The sequence below is a fragment of the Callithrix jacchus genome, chromosome 5, assembly GCF_049354715.1.
Source record: "Callithrix jacchus isolate 240 chromosome 5, calJac240_pri, whole genome shotgun sequence".
In the NCBI taxonomy this organism is placed as follows: domain Eukaryota; kingdom Metazoa; phylum Chordata; class Mammalia; order Primates; family Cebidae; genus Callithrix; species Callithrix jacchus.
Window position 1 is genome coordinate 136,304,745 of NC_133506.1, and position 17,361 is coordinate 136,322,105.

The 17,361-nt window shown below is 43.7% G+C and overlaps 1 protein-coding gene across 4 annotated transcripts in view; it reads left to right on the forward strand.

Annotated features, from left to right (window-relative positions):
- The window catches only part of RPTOR (regulatory associated protein of MTOR complex 1), a 424,873-nt gene that overhangs the window by 60,877 nt on the left and 346,635 nt on the right, over positions 1 to 17,361 (forward strand). The window contains exons 1-2 of one of the 4 annotated variants that reach the window (XM_054256581.2): positions 10,632 to 10,856; positions 13,275 to 13,377. In XM_054256581.2, coding sequence (XP_054112556.2) covers positions 10,779 to 10,856; positions 13,275 to 13,377 — 181 coding nt within the window. In that variant the 5' untranslated portion in view covers positions 10,632 to 10,778. Of the gene's footprint in view, positions 1 to 10,631; positions 10,857 to 12,562; positions 12,753 to 13,274; positions 13,378 to 17,361 lie in introns of those variants that run through there. The other 3 variants (XM_078374864.1, XM_078374865.1, XM_054256583.2) reach the window with 3 other exon arrangements.

Here is a 17,361-nt window from a genome sequence, read left to right on the forward strand (position 1 = left end):
TAGATCTTGTCCTTTCTTGGAAACTAAAATGCTTTTTATTACCCAGAAACTCATTTCAAGCAATAGATTGCATTTTTCCTAGAAATCTTGTGGTGAATTTTGTTTTTCCAGTGCAGATTGCCTCCAAATCTTTATTTTGAAAACTTTTCTCACAGAAGACTTGAAAGAATGGTACCATGAACACCTCACACTCACCACTTTGACACAAGATTTGTTTGAATTTTGCCGTATTTGCTCTTTCTGTCACATTTTTGCTTGTTTTTGAATCATTTGAAAGCAAGTGGCACACATCATCATTATTGTTTTTTTTGTGTGTGAGACAGTCTCACTTTGTCACCCAGGCTGGAGTGCAGTGGTGGGATCTTGGCTCACCGAAACCTCTGCCTCCAGGGTTCATGCGATTCTCCTTGTCTCAGCCTCCCAAGTAGCTGGAATTATAGGTGCACACCACCACACCTGGCTAATTTTTGTTATTTTTTTATATTTTTAGTAGAGATGGGGTTTTGCCATGTTGGCCAGGCTGGTCTTGAACTCCTAACCTAAAGTGATCTGCCCGCCTCAGTCTCCCAAAGTGTTGTTGGGGTTACAGGCGTGAGCCACCATGCCCCGCCAGTGATTTTCTTCCTGAATACTCCTGCACACATCTCCTAAGAATTAAAACATCATTCACCTGTCTAATCACAATACCAATATCACTCCTAAGAAAATTGACCCTACTTCCACAATATTATCTAAATATTATCTAAATATTTTGTCTCTATTGAAAATATAGCTGTTTCAATCACGTCTTTTGTAACTGTTGTTGTTTTTTTTTTTTTTTTTAAGAAACCAAAATCTATTTGTTAGGTTTGTTTCTTTAGTCTTTTCTAAATGTAGAACTTTTTTTTCTCCCTCTAAATGACACACGCTTCTTGTGGAAGGGTCTTGCTGCTTGTGCTGGAGAATGTCCCATGTAGGTTTCGCTGAGTGTTTCCTCATGGCGTTATTTCACTTGTGTTTGCATTCCCTGCATTTTCTGCCACCTGGAAGTTCAATCTAGAGGTTTGATTGCATCCACATTAAGTCTTTTCAGCGAGAATGCCTCATAAGTGTTGCTGATGACTTCACATTGCACCACACCAGGAAGTGATCAGTCTTTAACTTAGAATTTTTGCTCTCACTCTAAAATAGGACAGTTTTAAAAATAGGCATCTCTTTTAAGGGAAGGGCTCTCACTGTCACCCAGGCTAGAGTTCAGTGGTAACCATCGTAGCTCACTGTAACCTCTAACTCTTGAGCTCAAACCATCTTCCCACCTCACCCTCCCAAGCAGCTGGGACTGCAGGTGTGCGCCACCATGCTGGCTAATTTAAAAAATTTTTTGTAGAGACAGGATCCTGCTCTGTTGCCCAGGCTGGTCTTGAACTTTTGGGCTCAAGGGATCCTCCCATCTTGGCCTCCCAAAGTGGTAGGATTGCTGGTGTGGGCCACTGGATTGGGCCTAAAATATGATTACTCCATCTTCACATGTAACTGATTGTCTAGTTATTAAATTCTGTGTTGTGAATCTGGCTTGCTTAGGTTCCAGTGTCGAATTATCTGAGGCCATTCTGATTTGCAGCCTTTGCTGTGACTCATTTGTTCTCTGAAGCCTGTGTCTTTTGTGAAAGAAAGGTGTAAATACTCTTCTTTGAACTTTCAATTGAAACTGATTTGGAAACTATTTGTTGCAGCCTGCGCAACATAGCGAGACCTCGTCTCTACAAAAAATACAAAAAAATCAGCTTGGTGTGGTGGCACACACTTGTGGTCCCAGCTACTTGGGAGGCTGAGGTGGGAGGTTGAGGCTGAGCCCAGGAGGTTGAGGCTGCAGTGAGCTGTGATCACACCACTGCACACCAGCCTGGGAGACAGAGTGAGACTTTGTCTCAAAAAAAAAAAGATGTAAGGCCATAATGTGGATGGAAATTTTAAGGGGAATGTAGTTATAAAAAGAACCAAGAGCATCTCAAGGTCCACAGACTGTCAGCATCAGCCTCTGTCCAAAGAGCCAGAGGTCCCCCTTGGACGCGTCTCCTATAAGATGAAGGGCCCCTCCTGGCGTGGTGTGTGGCCTTCAGTGATTATCCTCCCTGGGAGTCCTGCTGGGCCTTTGCTCTGCCTAGAGAACCTGGCCATATTCCTGCCTCTGCTCCTGGCAGCCTGCATGGCCTGTCACTTCTTGTTTGCCTGTGAGTTCTCTCTCCACACTCAAGCAACACTTTTCCTTGCAAAGCTTTGCTCAGTGCTGTCAGACAAGGTTAGTTCTATCTTTCCTGTGAGCTCCATGGCACTCTGGGCATTTGTGGGAGGAAACTTATGTGTGTCTTTCATTCCTGGAAGGGACAGGGCACATCTTGTTCATCAGGGCACCCCAGGGACCCGGCCTGTCTCTGATGGCATAAGCATAATGAAGACATTCAAAATGCACATTCAGATTCTCTGTCTCTTGAGACTTCTTTTCTTCTGCTTATATTTAATATGTAATAACATTCATATATGGACACTTTCAAGAAGAACTAACATGGACACAAGTGCTCCCCTGTGGTTGGATGAAGTGGTGTTGAGACTCGGGCTGGGCACGTGTTCTGGATAAGCGTCTGTGGAGCATGGTAAAGTGTCCATCCCAGCGTCATCTCTGCACCCAGGTGTGGCTGTGCTGAGTGGATTCCTGTCGCAGCTTGGGTGAACGTTGACTTTCTTCCTGGTGTTGGTGGAAGGCCTCCCCAGAGACACTGCTGCTCGCCACTGGGGTCTTTCATTGTCCTCTCCCTTCCTGACAAAGAAGAGGCTGGACACTCTCTTCATGTCAGCAAGGACCTAGGTGCTGGGGACTCAAAGACAAGCCAGGCCTGGAAGACCCACCCAGAGCCAGGGGGAGCCCACCCCCAATACATGCTTACCAAGCCACATGCTGCAGTTGGGGGTCCCAGAGGCATGCTCAGGCCAGCCTGTGGGAACAGTGAAGTGGCCTCCCCTTCCTCGCCTTTCAGAGGCTTTACCTTGTCTCATGCTTGAAATGTTCCCTGAAAAATATCATTTTTGAAATATCTTTTCTAAAGAAAAAAGCCAATCCAAATATTGTGTTTTTGAAAGGCTCTGCTTGAATTTTTGTTAACAATTACTATCTCAAGAAAATATTTCTGATTTAGGTGGCTCCTTCAGAATATTTGATTCCTGTGCTGGCTGTCTGCATTGCCTTTGCAGGCCTGTGTTTATAGGTGAGGTTTGGCTTTGTTCAGATGGAGCTCTGTGGTGTTAAATGTGGTCTTCCTTAATTTTGTGTTACATGTTTTTCAACACTTTGTGAGATCAGACCAGATAGAGACCGTTAAAGAGAAAAAATATTTTGTGCAATCAGAATTGCAAGAATGTCAAGAAGAAATATGTGTAGTGAATAGCAGGCTGTAGAAACCATCTCACTGCTCAGATATTAAAATTTGTAGCCGAGAGAGGCTTTGAAGCACCTGGGGAAGATGCGTGTGCCATTCTGCGTTTTGTGAAATTCTGGGCCTTGGGCTTGACTGTGGAGTTCAGTTTGCTGTCAGCTGGTTTAGCCGTTGATGATCCCCAAGGATGCTTGTGTGTGTCGTCACCTTCATCATCAGGACCCAGAGGAAACTACAGTGTTGCTCTTTTTTATTTCATGTTGATAATTTCTTACACCTTTGGCCTTGTCCTGTGGTAATTCCTCATTTAGAATTCCTTCAAATAAATGGGTAATGGGGAGAGTTCTGACATTACTTTACTAAGGTGAGGTTTGCTAAGCCATCATTCTTACATAGATGGCAGAAAAAGCCATTCAGAGAAAACATCTGAGTCTGTTCCAGCTAAGTTAAGCAGAGAGGGGATTTGTCCAGGATCTCCAGGGGGACCTAAGAGCCGGCCCCTGAAGTTATCGTAGACCTCAAGGGGGCTTCTGTAGCTGCTGAGCAACTGAGACACTGGAGGAGTTCTAGAAGACCTGCCCCTGCCTCATGAAGAGCCAGCTGCCTCTGCCACACACACAGCTCACATTGTTCACCTCCCTGTGGACGAGGGCCTCGCGTCTCAGGGTCTGGAATCTGATCCTGCAGGTGCATGTGATCATAGGAACCCAGGTCACGTGCTGGCCCCTTAGCTGCAGGAGTCAGGACACAGTTCCTTTTTTCCCCACCATAGTATGGGAGGACCCATAGCATAGGAAATTGTCCAGATGTACGGAAGGTGTTAACAAGATTATGGGGAACTACAGACGGCAGATGTCTGCTGTGGTTCCCCATGGGGCATCTTAATGGATGGCTTATTACTACGTTTTCAGCTGTGCAAGACTTTTGATTTACCTGTGCCTTTCATCTCTCATACCCACTTAGCAGCACATGCTGTCACTGATTCTCTTTGAAATAGAGGTTCCTCTCTTCCTTGTCCCCTTCCACCCTTGCCACACCTAGCTCAGGCTTTCTTATTTTACCACGATAGCTTCCTGGCTAATTTCCCTTCCTCCCTTCTATTTCTTCCCAAGTAACTATTAGCCCTTGTCATTAATGTTAGATGTCACCTTCCTGAAAATAACCATTTAGCCGGGTTTATGCTATGGCAACTGCATCGGGGCCCTGAGACCTTCCTTCCAGTTCTCTGTTACTGGAATCCACTTCCCATGTCTATTTGGAGCTATGGGGCCTTTGGAATGGCTTCATGAGCTGCATTGGCCCAAGCAGAAGGCTGGTACAGAAGCAGAACAAAGCTCTGAGCATTCTGAGACTCTTCTGTTGAGAAATGCCGTGGGCTTATGTCTTCAGCCTGCTTGGAGCCCTGCATATTTTTACTTGCCTTGGGGTTGATTTGATGAACCTTTACCATGGGTAACATATTGCTGGATAATGAAGAGTGGAAGGAAAATTAGCCCTGAATGAATGACTCAGTCCCATGATAATGTGGCTAATTTTAATTTGCATCAGGAATAGTAAAGCTGTGGTCCAGTGTGTTATCAAATCTCTAAATAGCCTTGAAAATCAATCCATTTATTGAAATTTGAAAATCTTTTTTTTTTTTTTTTGAGATGGAATATCTGTCACCCAGGCTGGAGTGCATTGGTGCGATCTCGGCTCACTGCAACCTCCGCCTCCTGGGTTCAAGCAATTCTTCTGCCTCAGCCTCCCAAGTAGCTGGGACTATAGGAGTGCACCACCATGCCCAGCTGATTTTTGTATTTTTAGTCGAAGTAGGGTTTCACCATATTGGCCAAGCTGGTCTTGAACTCCTGACCTTGTGATCCACCTGCCTCGGCCTCCCAAAGTGCTGGGAACTACAGGTGTGAGCCACTGCGCTCAGCCTGAAATTTGAAAATCTTCTTCACTGAAAGAAATTTTAGAAAATTAGCCAGGTGTGGTGGCACATGCCTATAGTCTAAGCTGATTGGGAGGCTGAGATGGGAGGATTGCTTGAGCTTGATTGAAGCAATAGGCTTCACTTTGTGTCCTGAACTGGGAAGGAGTAGAGAAAGAAAAATAATTAGAGCCCTTTGCTGTACTTACTTTATGAAGACCAATTATTTATTGATTATCAAGGAGCAGAGTTCCCAGGAGTAAGTGAAACATGGCTCCATCTCTTAAGTGTGCCTGATACCACCAGCACCACATTCCTGACGCCAGCCCAGCTCTTTCGTTACCTTGGATACTCGCCCAAGCTTCAGCTGACCGAACAAGTTACTTTCTATATCTTCAGGGTATAAAAACAGTTGTATAGACATACATGCACAGTCATGGAAAAAATCCTTGACTATTGTGGTAAAGTCATTTTTATCCCCACTTCCCCACCCCCTGTGCATATAGAAAGAACACATTTATGGTAGACTGTTGGAAAGTGCATACACAGAAGGGCCAGGTACAAAGAAGAAAAGAAGAATCCTCCCCGCCCCCCTGCAGAGGTCAGAGCCACTTGTGGCAGCTTGTGTTTTCATTTGGTGACCTTCCCTTTGGAATCACAATTGTGGGTACAGTTTTGTACCCCCCTCTTTTCAGTTATGTTTGAGCACATCCTGTGCCATTTAAATGCTTTGAGCACATATTTTTGAACAGCTGTACTGAGATATAATTCACCCATTTACCAACAGAGTTCACCAGTAGTTGTGCAACCTGGAAGTTTGTGTTTGTAACGGACATACAGTATTCAGTCCTGTAACACTGTTTCATATACGCCATTTAATTATGCCCATCAACTCGGAAGAACTTCAGGCTTCTGTAGAATAAATTTTATTATGTTTAGATTTTATGCTACTGAATTACTTGGAATTAATTTGTAAGTGTATATATCTTCATATTTTCTCTCTGTGACAAAGTTTTTATTTTCACTTTTTAGGTAAGGAGACTGAGGAGTTAATTCAATGTTTTTTTGTTTGTTTGTTGTTAATTTCACTGTATAAGGTGTTTCAGGAAGAGGCAAAGAAGTGGTTCCTAGCTGCTCGCTCAGTCCTTGGCGGGTGACTGGCTGTGCAAGCTGGGCCTCAAGGTAGAGGCAGTTAGTTCGTTTAGAGACACCAGGCGTAGTTGCTTGGGTTCGCAGACTCGCTCCAGGGTTGACCGTTTGTTCTTGGAGTAACCACAAAAGGATTCAGTATAGAATTCCTTAGGAAGGGAGCTTCTTTAGTTTGTTTAAAACAGTTACAACTTTTTTGTTTGTTTGTTTGTGTTTTTTTGAAGATAGGGTCTTGCTCTGTTGCCCAGGCTGGAGTGCAGTGGCGTGATCTCAGCTCACTGTAACCTCCACCAGGTTCAAGCAGTTCTCCCACCTCTGCTTCCCCAGTAGCTGGGACCACAGGCACATGCCACCACAGCCGGTAAAACCCCATCTCTACTAAAAATAAAAATAAAAAAAATTATTTATTTATTTTTATTTTTAGTAGAGATGGGGTTTTACCATGCTGGCCAGGCTGGTCTTGATCTTCTGACCTCAAGTGATCCCCCACCTTGACCTCCCAAAGTGCTGGGATTACAGGTGTGAGCCACCACGCCTGGCCAAAACAGTTACAATTTCTAGAATAAACCTTTTTTCCCCCAGAATAAAACTAGCACCTTTAAAGTGAGCTATAATGATTCCTTTTATGAAACTTATTTTGTATGCAGTTCTTATTTTGAATTTCAGAAATCTAAATTTCCCAAGGGTCTGTAATGTTGGAACTAAACTCACACCAAGTCTCTTGTGCAGTTTGTGTGGTCCAGGAAGGGGTGAGCAAAGTGAGGATGGCAGCACTTGTGTGTGCGAAGGTCACTGTGGGTGAGGCCTCCTCATCGCTGAGGCTGAAATTTTCCTCTTCTCGTTTCCTTTTGATCAGGATGTTCTACAGGGGTGGAGGCAGATTTTAAAAGCAGTGAAACATAGACAGAATCTGGCCTAAAAAAAGACTAGTACTTAAACCTAAATGAGGCTTCTGGCTCAAGGTAACAGACTGAGCTCCTAGATTCAAGCACCTCTCCCCTCATTCCCCATTCCCATTGAAATGAACAAAGGAATATAAAAATAGGGAATCTCCCAGGCTGACACAGTTGCTGCTGGTGGTAATGATCTTGTTTTGGACTACAGGTTTTGTTTGCAGAAATTCAGCTGGATGTGCTTCCTGCGGGCTAGGTGCTCACTTTGTAGCAGTGCTTGGGATGGAAGTGAGGGGGCAAACTGGTGTTTCCTTCTCTAGAACAACTTGGTTACTCGCTTCCCCTTCCCTGTGAGGTGTGTCTGCTCTCTTTGCTGTGTGTTCTAGTTTCTGACTTTCTTTATAAATTATGCATTTGTATAGCTTCGGCTTTGCTCCGAGTTTCTGCTTGATGCTGTGAATCCTAATGAGTGCTCTTGGGAATAGGGTGGCTCTGCCTTCAGACAAACCAGGGGATGGTGAATGCTGGGACCCGTGTGGCCAGCCCAGGGGATGGTGAATGCTGGGACCCGTGTGGCCAGCCCAGGGGATGGTGAATGCTGGGATCCGTGTGGCCAGCCCAGGGGATGGTGAATGCTGGGACCCGTGTGACCAGCTCAGGGGTTGGTGAATGCTGGGACCCGTGTGGCCAGCCCAGAGGTTGGTGAATGCTGGGACCCGTGTGGCCAGCCCCAGTCTTGCTTCTGTTTACTTTCCACAACTCTCAGTTGTTGATGTTGGGAGGATAAGTGTGAGCCACTCTCTCACTATGGGGAACAGAAGGCAGTGATTGGGTGGCTGACCACGTTTAATTTCTGCATTCTGCACGGTGACCTAGGTGTCACTACATGGCAGCCTGTGAATTTATAGTCGAGCTTGTTTGTACCACCTGATCACCTGTATCTTTTAAAATATATATGATTTTATCCAATCAGTTGAGAAGGAAGACTTCATTAAGAAAATCCCTTGTGATTTGAATTCTTTGGAAGGTGACAGGCATTAGTATATTTTTCACCTGTGAGGTGACAGGCTCTGCACGTCCAGGCCTTCAAGTGGAGGTCCTCTGCTCTACAGGCCCTGTGTGCAATTCTGATATCCAGAAGCTCTGAATGCTGGATTATTTCCACAGATCATTTGGTGGCAAAGCTTGGCCTGAGCTGGGGTGAGACTGGACGCTCTTCTATTGATTCAACAGAGACTGGAAGTATTAATGCTGTGAGTGCTGGGTGCCGCCCCAAACCCTCCTGGGTGTGTTATGTGGAAGAGGGAAGAGTGATCACATTATCCTTTCACCAAACTGAATACTTTTCAATTTCAAAACCAAACTGGCACCAAAGGATCATCAAGAAAACTGCCCAGGCTGTTATAATACCATCAGGACGCCCTGCTTGACAGCCCCCAGCCTCTCCCACCTGGAATTCAGGGTGCCGTGGAGACCTTTGAGCTGGGGCACAGAATCCTTAGGCATGTGCTCCAGCCTGAGGGTTCCTCCAGGATGGCCAGGAAGACCAGTCATGAGACAGAACTATAGAATCTGAAAAATCCTTAGCACCTAAGAGGTCATCTGTCTCCACCCCCTCACTTTAAGGATGAGGAAATTGTTCAGGAGGGATTGAAATTAACCGACATATCCAAGGCCACTCATTGTTAGTGAGCACTTAACTTTTATGCTTTTTCAAAATGATATTCTTTTCAAATTCAAAATTAACCTATGGGGATATAACCATGTAATCTTAAATTACATTACATTGGAGGAAAATGTTTTAAAGTCAAAAAACTTATTTTATGTAATATTATGCTCTTTTTGGCACATTAAATTTGATAGCCCTTATATTTTAAAAATCCTGTAACTGTGTTATTAAAAAACATTAATCAAGAATTTTTGGAATGAAGTTGCCATAGAAATGAAAATAAAATGCCAAAAAGACATTTTAGCTATAGCTAAGAATTTTAAAACTTACTAAATTTGAGGCTGGGCCTGGTGGCTCACACCAATAATCCCAGCACTTTGGGAGGCCGAGGCTGGCAGATCACCTGAGGTCAGGTGTTCGAGACCAGCCTGGCCAACATGGCAAAACCCTGCCTGGACTAAAAATACAACAAGTTAGCTGGGCACGGTGATGTGCACCCGTAATCCCAGCTACTTGGGAGGCTGAGGCAGGAGAATCACTAGAACCCAGGAGGTGGAGGTTGCAGTGAGCCGAGATTGTCCCACTGCACTCCAGCATGGGCAACAGAGCGAGAGTCCGTCTCAAAAAACAAAACAAAAAACTTACCAAATTTGAAATTAGGCTCACAGTGTTAAAATTTGCAGAGGAGCAAGGCGTATTTTTTTTGCTTAAGGATATGTGGTTGTACTGTCTTTTGCTCAGTTTTGGAGTTAAATTGGTAGCTAGATATTAGAACAAGCATATTTCTCGTTCATGTGTTAAATGTATTCTCCAGGTGTTTTTCTCGTTTTCTTTAAAAGTATAATGCAGGATGTAGGGTTAGGTGTGTATTGTATAAACAAGGATGAATCAAATCAATTCCTTTTGTGTCTTCATTCTTGTCTTTATATAGTGTAGCTAATTTCACACATTCCAGCTGAGGGCCATGCCTTCCTATTGCTGGCCTGTAAAGAAGTCAAAGAGAAATGGTCTCTCTGAGTAGCATTTGGTGAGTCAGGAAGACCATACTGACTGACAGGCACGGTGGAGTGAGGCCTCTAGCTATCCCATGGGACTAAAGAATGATTCTTGGGCTTCTGTTAGTACTTTTGTGTAAGGGACTCAGAGATCTTCAGAGATATTTTTTACTATTAACTAGAACTGTTTGTTTTACTGAGAATATTAAATTCTAAAAATTTAATTAGCAGCATTTGTAGAGGTGGAGGGACTATGACTTGTCTAGAACGACAGCCGAGGTAACAGAAATGGGAATAAAGTCAGAGGTGCTGGGAATGGCACATCACTGCCCTGTGTCAGCCTCCACCGCCTGCCCAGCTCCCACCAGCCCGAGAGGCAGAGAAAGCAGACCCAGCAGCTGCAGAGCCTCTTCCCCTGGGGAGCTTGCCCGAGTCCTGGCTGCCACACTTGCTGGCTCCTGGACTTGCCCCACCTTACTCCCTGGATGCCTCACCTAGTGGAACGCCGCAACCGAGTTAATGGCCCTTCGGTGAAGGATGAAGTAGACTGTGCGCTTACACTGCACAGCTCAGGCAACAAGCATGTTAGCAAAGGGAGGTCAGCATCGATCAGAAGTGCAGGGACTGAGCCCCAAACCTGGCTGTGAATTTCCAGGTGGACAAGAAGGAACACGGTCATGTGGGGAGCTACCGAGCATACATCAGCCCAGAAAAGCAGCTTCCTCCACCTTTTGCTGGGGTGCACAGAGCATGTGGACAAACGGGGAGAAAGCACTGCCAGACAAGCACCTGGGCAGCGGCTGTGGCACTTGGCCACGGGAGGAGCAGGTGGGTGTCTTAGAGTCCGCCTGTTAATGCTGTTTCTTCCACTGGATTTTGAATATTCCGTAAATTGACCTCAGTTTAAGGAATATTCTCTTTGCAGATTAGGGACAAGATAAGAAGCCACTTGGGAGCCAGTTAAGCTGTGGGGAAGCACAGGTCTATTTTGAAAATTAGAGAACCTGATAGTCTGGATTGTTTTCTCATTGGAAGGCTTCCCTTCCCACAGAGGGACCCTGCAGACGACCGTTGACAAAGTCAGCCTTTTTCTTTAGGAAGCAACTTGGAACTTGCTCCAGGGTTTGAATCAATTCCTCTCCATATTACAGAGCATGAAAGAAACACTTTTGATTTAAAACTGTTGTGAGGCAGGTGTTAACAGTTGTTCACCATGGCCACAGGAAGACCATGTGCAGTGGTGCCACTCGGTTCACTGCAACCTCCACCCCCTTGGTTCAAGCGATTCTGCTGTCTCAGCCTCCTGAGTATGCCACCGCACCAGGCTAATTTTTGTATTTCTAGTGGAGGCGAGGTTTCACCATGTTGGCCAGGCTGGTCTTGAACTCCTGACCTCAGGTGGTCTGCCTGCCTTGGCCTCCCAAAGTGCTGGGATTACAGGGGCAAGCCACTGTGCCCAGCCTATCTTTTCTTTATGCTGGGAACATTAGAATTATTTTCCTGTGGGTATTTTAAGAATTAGTCATTGATTTATTTATAGAGATGGGGTCTTGCTGTGTGTTGTCCAGGCTGGAGTGCAGTGGCTGTTGACAGGCGGTCACTGCACACTGTACCCTCAAACTCCTGAGTTCAAGCGATGCTCCCGCCTCAGCCTTCTGAGTAGGTGGGACCACAGCTGTGCACCACCACACTCAGCTCTCTTCCAGCTGCTTGAAATGTACCGTCAATTAAACTAATGTTAATTGTAGTCACTCTACTGTTCTGTGGAACACCGGGTCTTAGGAGTAATCTCAGTAAGAAATCTACAGGACTTATTCGTGAAGGAGACAACGAAAATGTTACTGAGAACAGTTAAAAGAACATTTGAATAAATGGAGAAACATATTATGTTCTGTATAGAAAAATAGAATATGATAAGGATGTTACTTCTTAAGTTTAAATTAAACTTCATTGCAATTTAGTTCAGTGCAATTTTAATAAAAATCCCAATGGGATTAAAAGATTGAAGAACTGATAATTTGAAAAAAAAAGTGAATATAAATAATTTGAAAAAAAAGTGAAGCTAAATAATTTTTTTTTAATTTGAGGGCAAAAATGACCCTTCCAAATATTATGAAATATAAAGATGCATTATTTAAATTAATGTAGTACTAGTAGAAGTATTGGTTGATAGGTCAGTGGGATGAATTTGATTACCCAGAAATTGAATTTTTCTCTCTGAGAATTTATATCTGTGCACACCTGTGAGTTTGGGGCAGCTTATTTAATAGGGATTGGCACAGTATGAGGAAAAAATTAATCCTTATTTTGTATCATATCCCAGAATAACATCCAGATGGCTTACAGGGTAAATGTAAAGCAGAAACACTCCACCAAACTGCATGTCTTCACTCATTCAGCAGACGTTTAGCAGCTGCTCAGGGTCAGGTTCTTGCTCAAAGGAGTGGCCTTGAGTCTCTGGCCCAGTAAGGAATGTCCGTGGGCTGGAGCTCTGCCGGAGGAAATGACAGGTGCGATCGCAGCGCTCTCCAGCTGGCTCCACCCGATGGGGAGTGTGGAAGGTGTGTTGAGGGGTATTCAGAGAAGGCCTCCTCAAGAAATTGATCTTAAAACTGAGATCTGAGGAGAGAGTCAGAGCTGGCCAGGCGACCTGGCGGAGGGGAGCTCCTGGCAGAGGGAGCTATGGATTTGAGGGCCAAGAGGTCAGTGTGGCCAGGCTACAGTGTAAGTTCAAGTAATGAGCAGATGGTCCACGGGGGGTGAACAGCGCCGGCAGTGAATGCACGCGAGGAGAATCAGGCAACCTCGCTGATGCGAACGCATGTAAACTCAACCAGTACGACAGCTTTTCTCATTAAATGATTCATGATTTTAAATCGCAAGGATTTTATATGTGGTTTAATATCTGGTGGGAGTATAAATTTGTGTAGTTTTTTTTTTTTTGCAAAGGAATGTGGCAGAATGTATTGAGTGTGTTAGAATGTTTATATCTTTTGATCAAATAATTCCATTTCTGGAGATTTATCATAAGGAAGCCTGAGCATAGCCCTTACTCAAAACCCTGCCTTCAAAGAAGGGCGTTACTTCTGCACCAGGGCTGGGGGTGGCCAGGTGTCAGGTGGAGGACTGGCTGGAGGGTAGGTGGCTGGGGAAGGAGCTCAGTGTTCTGGGGGACATTTTAAAAGATGGAAAAAGGCACACATGAGTTTCATGTTGAAATATTTTTTTTTTCATTTGTGTTTTCAGATGAAGACCGTCAGTGTTGCCTTAGTTTTGTGCCTGAATGTTGGTGTGGACCCTCCCGATGTGGTGAAGACCACGCCCTGTGCACGCTTGGAATGCTGGATCGGTGAGTACCTCCCTCACCCCCTGCCACAAAGGCCCGCCGTGGCTGGCTCTGGGCTGGGCAGGGCTCGCCGAGCCTGTGGTCTGATCCAGGGCTGGTCTCTGGCTGTGTAGATCTGAGGATGCTTTTTCTTTTTGGAGTCACATCGCCTTTTAGTAATTTCAGATGCAATTCACCTGTGATTTGTAGTGGAGAAAGTGTTTCAAGGAAATTTAATAAAATAATGATTATTGGGTTATCTAATTTTCTACTTTAAATTTGTTCTGTCTGGCACATAGCATCTATGTACACTTAAAAAAAAAGTGGAATGACAGATAACCGCATGGAAATATTGAAAAGGCAAATCACTTCCAGCAAAGTGTCACATAATAGATGGTGGCCTGTAATAATAATGGCCAGCATTTGCCCAGTGCTTATAGTGTGCCAGCTACCATTGGAAGCACTTTACATTTTATCAGCTCTAACCCTCACAACAGCCCTGTGTGGCGGGTTTTATTGTTAATCTCCATTTGAGAGCTGAGCAAAAGGGACACAGAGATGAGAAAGTTGCCCATGGTTATCCTATAAATAGGAGAGCTGGGATTTGAACCTCTGCAGTTCAAGTCCAGAGACTTTTTTTATTTAAATGTGGTAAAACATACACAACACAAAACACCATTCTAGGAATTATTAAATGTACAATTCAATGACATTAAAAAATTCATCATGTTGTGCAGCCGTCCTCACTGTCCACCTCCAGAACATTTCACCATCCCCAACGGAAACTCTGTCTCCATCACACAGCTCCTCATTCCTGCCTTCCCCAGCCCCTAGCAACCACCATTCCACTCTTTCTCTATGAATTTGCCCATTCTAGGGCCCTCGTGTAAGTAGAATGATACAATATTTGTCTTTTTGTTTCTGGCTTCTTTCACTTCGCATTGATACCTCCAGAGTTCACGTTGTATTGTAGCATGTGTCAGAATTTCATTCCTTTTTGAGACTGAATTTTATTTCATTGTATAGATATACCACACTCATTTATCCATTCATCTGTGATGGACATTTAGGGTGTTTTTGCCTCTTGACTGCTATGAATAATGTTGCTATGACCCGAGTATACAGATATTCGTTTGAGTCTCTACTTTTCATTCTTTTGGATATATACCTAGAAGTGGAGTTGCTGGATCACATGGCACTTCTGTGTTTACCTCTTTGAACAGTTGCCTATTGTTTTCCACAGTGGCTGGACCATTTTTCATTTTCATCAGCAATGTACAAGGTACCCAGATTCCAGTCTCTCCACCTCCTGGCCTTCACTTGTTATTTTCTGTTTTTTTTTTTTTTTTTTTTTAAATAATGACCATCTTCATGGGTGTGGAGTGGATCTCATGGTTTTGACTTGCATTTGCCTCATGATCTATGGTGCTGAGCATCTTTTGTGGGCCTGTTGGCCATTTATAGGTCTTCTTTGGAGAAATATCTGTTCAAGTTCTTTGCCCATTTTTGAATTGGGTTGTTTGTTCATTTTGTCATTGTTGAGTTATAGGAGTTCTTTATGTATTCTGAAGATTGGTCCTTTAGCAGATGTATGGTTTGCAAAGTTTTTCTTCCATTAGAGACTGTGTTCTTAACCATTCCACACTATATATACTTTTCTTCTTTTAGCATCAAATTTACTGAAATACTTTTTTTTTCTTTTAAATTTTGAGATGGGAGTCTTGCTCTTGTCGCCCAGGCTGGAGTGCAGTGGCGTGATCTTGGCTCACTGCAGCCCTCACCTCCTGGGTTCAAGTGATTCTTCTGCCTCAGTCTCCCAAAAAACTGTGATTACAGGTGGCCACCACCATGCCTGGCTAATGTTTGTATTTTTAGCAGAGAACTAGGTTTCACCATCCTGGCCAGGCTGGTTTCAAACTACTGACCTCAGGTCATCCACCCACCTCAGCTTCCCAAAGTGTTGGGATTATAGACGTGAGCCACCGCGCCCAGCTGAGATGTAATTTATATACAGTAAAGTTCACATTTTGTAGGTGTACATTTATTTAAGTTTTGATAAATACATGCAGTCATGTAACAAATGCCACAATCAATATATAGAGTATTTCTGTCACACCAAGGAAGTTCCCTTGGGCTCCTTTGTAATCACTCCCCTCTCAGTTCTCAGGCCTCTGGAAACCATTGATCTGATTTTTCTATCTACATTTTTTCCTTTTACACATGTCATTTAAGTGGCAACATATCGTTTGTAGTTTTTTGTATCTTCCTTTAGCAAATTTATTTGTGATCCATCTGTGTAGCTACATGTATTAGTAGTTTTTTTCCTTTATTCCATTTTTGTGGCTCTCCCACATATTGTTTATTCATTTACTAGTTGACAGACATTTGGGTTGTTTCTGGTTTTTGGCAGTTATGAAAAAGTTGCTATAAGCACTTGATCTTTGTGGAAACATATTTTTTCTGTGTAAATATTTAGGACTGTGATTATTAGCTCATATGTTAAGTGTATGTGTAATTCTTTGAGAAACTGCTGAGGCCGGGTGTGGTGCCTCATGCCTGTAATCTTAGTACTTTGGGAGGCTGAGGTGGGCGGATCACCTGAGGTTGGGATTTTGAGACCATTTTGACCAACAGGAAGAAACCCCATCTCTACTAAAAATACAAAATTAGTTGGATGTGGTGGTGCATGCCTTTACTCCCAGCTACTCAGGAGGCTGAGGCAGGAGAATCCCATAAACCTGGGAGGTGGAGGTTACAGTGAGCAGAGATTGTGCCATTGCACTCCAGCCTGGCCAACAAGAGTGAAATTTCATCAAAAAAAAAAAAAAAAAAAAAAAAAGAAAGAAACTGCTGAACTGTCTGTTTTTAAAAGATTTAAAAAAAAAGTAGTGAATAGATGTCTTTTATATTTACCTTCATATTTATTGTTTTGAGGACCATTCATTTCTTTCCCCAGGTCCATGTTTCTATCTGGTATCATCATCATTCTGCCTGAAGAACTTTAACATATCTTGAAGTGCTGGTCTGTAGACATTAAATTTTCCTAGATTTTTTACGGACAATTCTTCATTTTGTCTTTGTGGTTAAAAGATATTTTTTCTGGTTATAGAATTTTCTGTTGACTCTTTTAGTACTGTCTTTTGAAACAGTTACCTGTTGTCTTCTGGCTAGCAGTTTCTGAGAAGTCTGCTGTAATTCTTTGTTTCTCTGTTTATTTCATTTCTCTCTGGCAACCTTCAAGATGTTTCCTTTGTATTCTCAGTAGTTTTATGTATAACCTATTGGTTTTGTTTTATTCTTTTTGGTTTTGGGATTTATTCTCTTTGCCCTTTTTTTTTGAAAGAGATGGATGTCTCTCAGTGTTGCCCAGGCTGGGCTATACTTGAACTTCTGGGCTCAAGTGATCCTCTTGCCTCTGCCTCCTGAGTAGCTGTGACTATGGGTGCCCAGTACTGCACCTGTGAAATTATTCTTTTTGTGTTTCTGTGAGCTTCTTGGATGTGTAGTTCGACATCTTCATTTTTGAAAAGTTCCCATCCATTATCTTTTCAGATAGTTCTTGTTTGTTTTCTCTGTCTTCTGGGACTCAACTGTCTGTGTATTGCACTGTTGGACATTGTACCACAGCTCTTCCATGTGTCTCTGTCTTCTGGGACTCAGCTCTCTGTGTATTGCGCTGTTGGACATTGTACCGCAGCTCTTCCGTGTGTCTCTTCTGGAACTCAGCTCCCTGTGTATTGTGCTGTTGGACATTGTACTGCAGCTCTTCCGTGTGTCTCTCTCTTCTGGGATTCAGCTCTCTGTGTATTGCATTGCTGGACATTGTACCGCAGCTCTTCTGTGTGTCTCTCTCTTGTGGGACTCAGCTGTCTGTGTATTGCACTGTTGGACATTGTACCACAGCTCTTCCGTGTGTCTCTTCTGGGACTCAGCTGTCTGTGTATTGTGCTGTTGGACATTGTGCTGCAGCTCTTTGTGTCTCTCTCTCTTCTGGGATTCAGCTCTCTG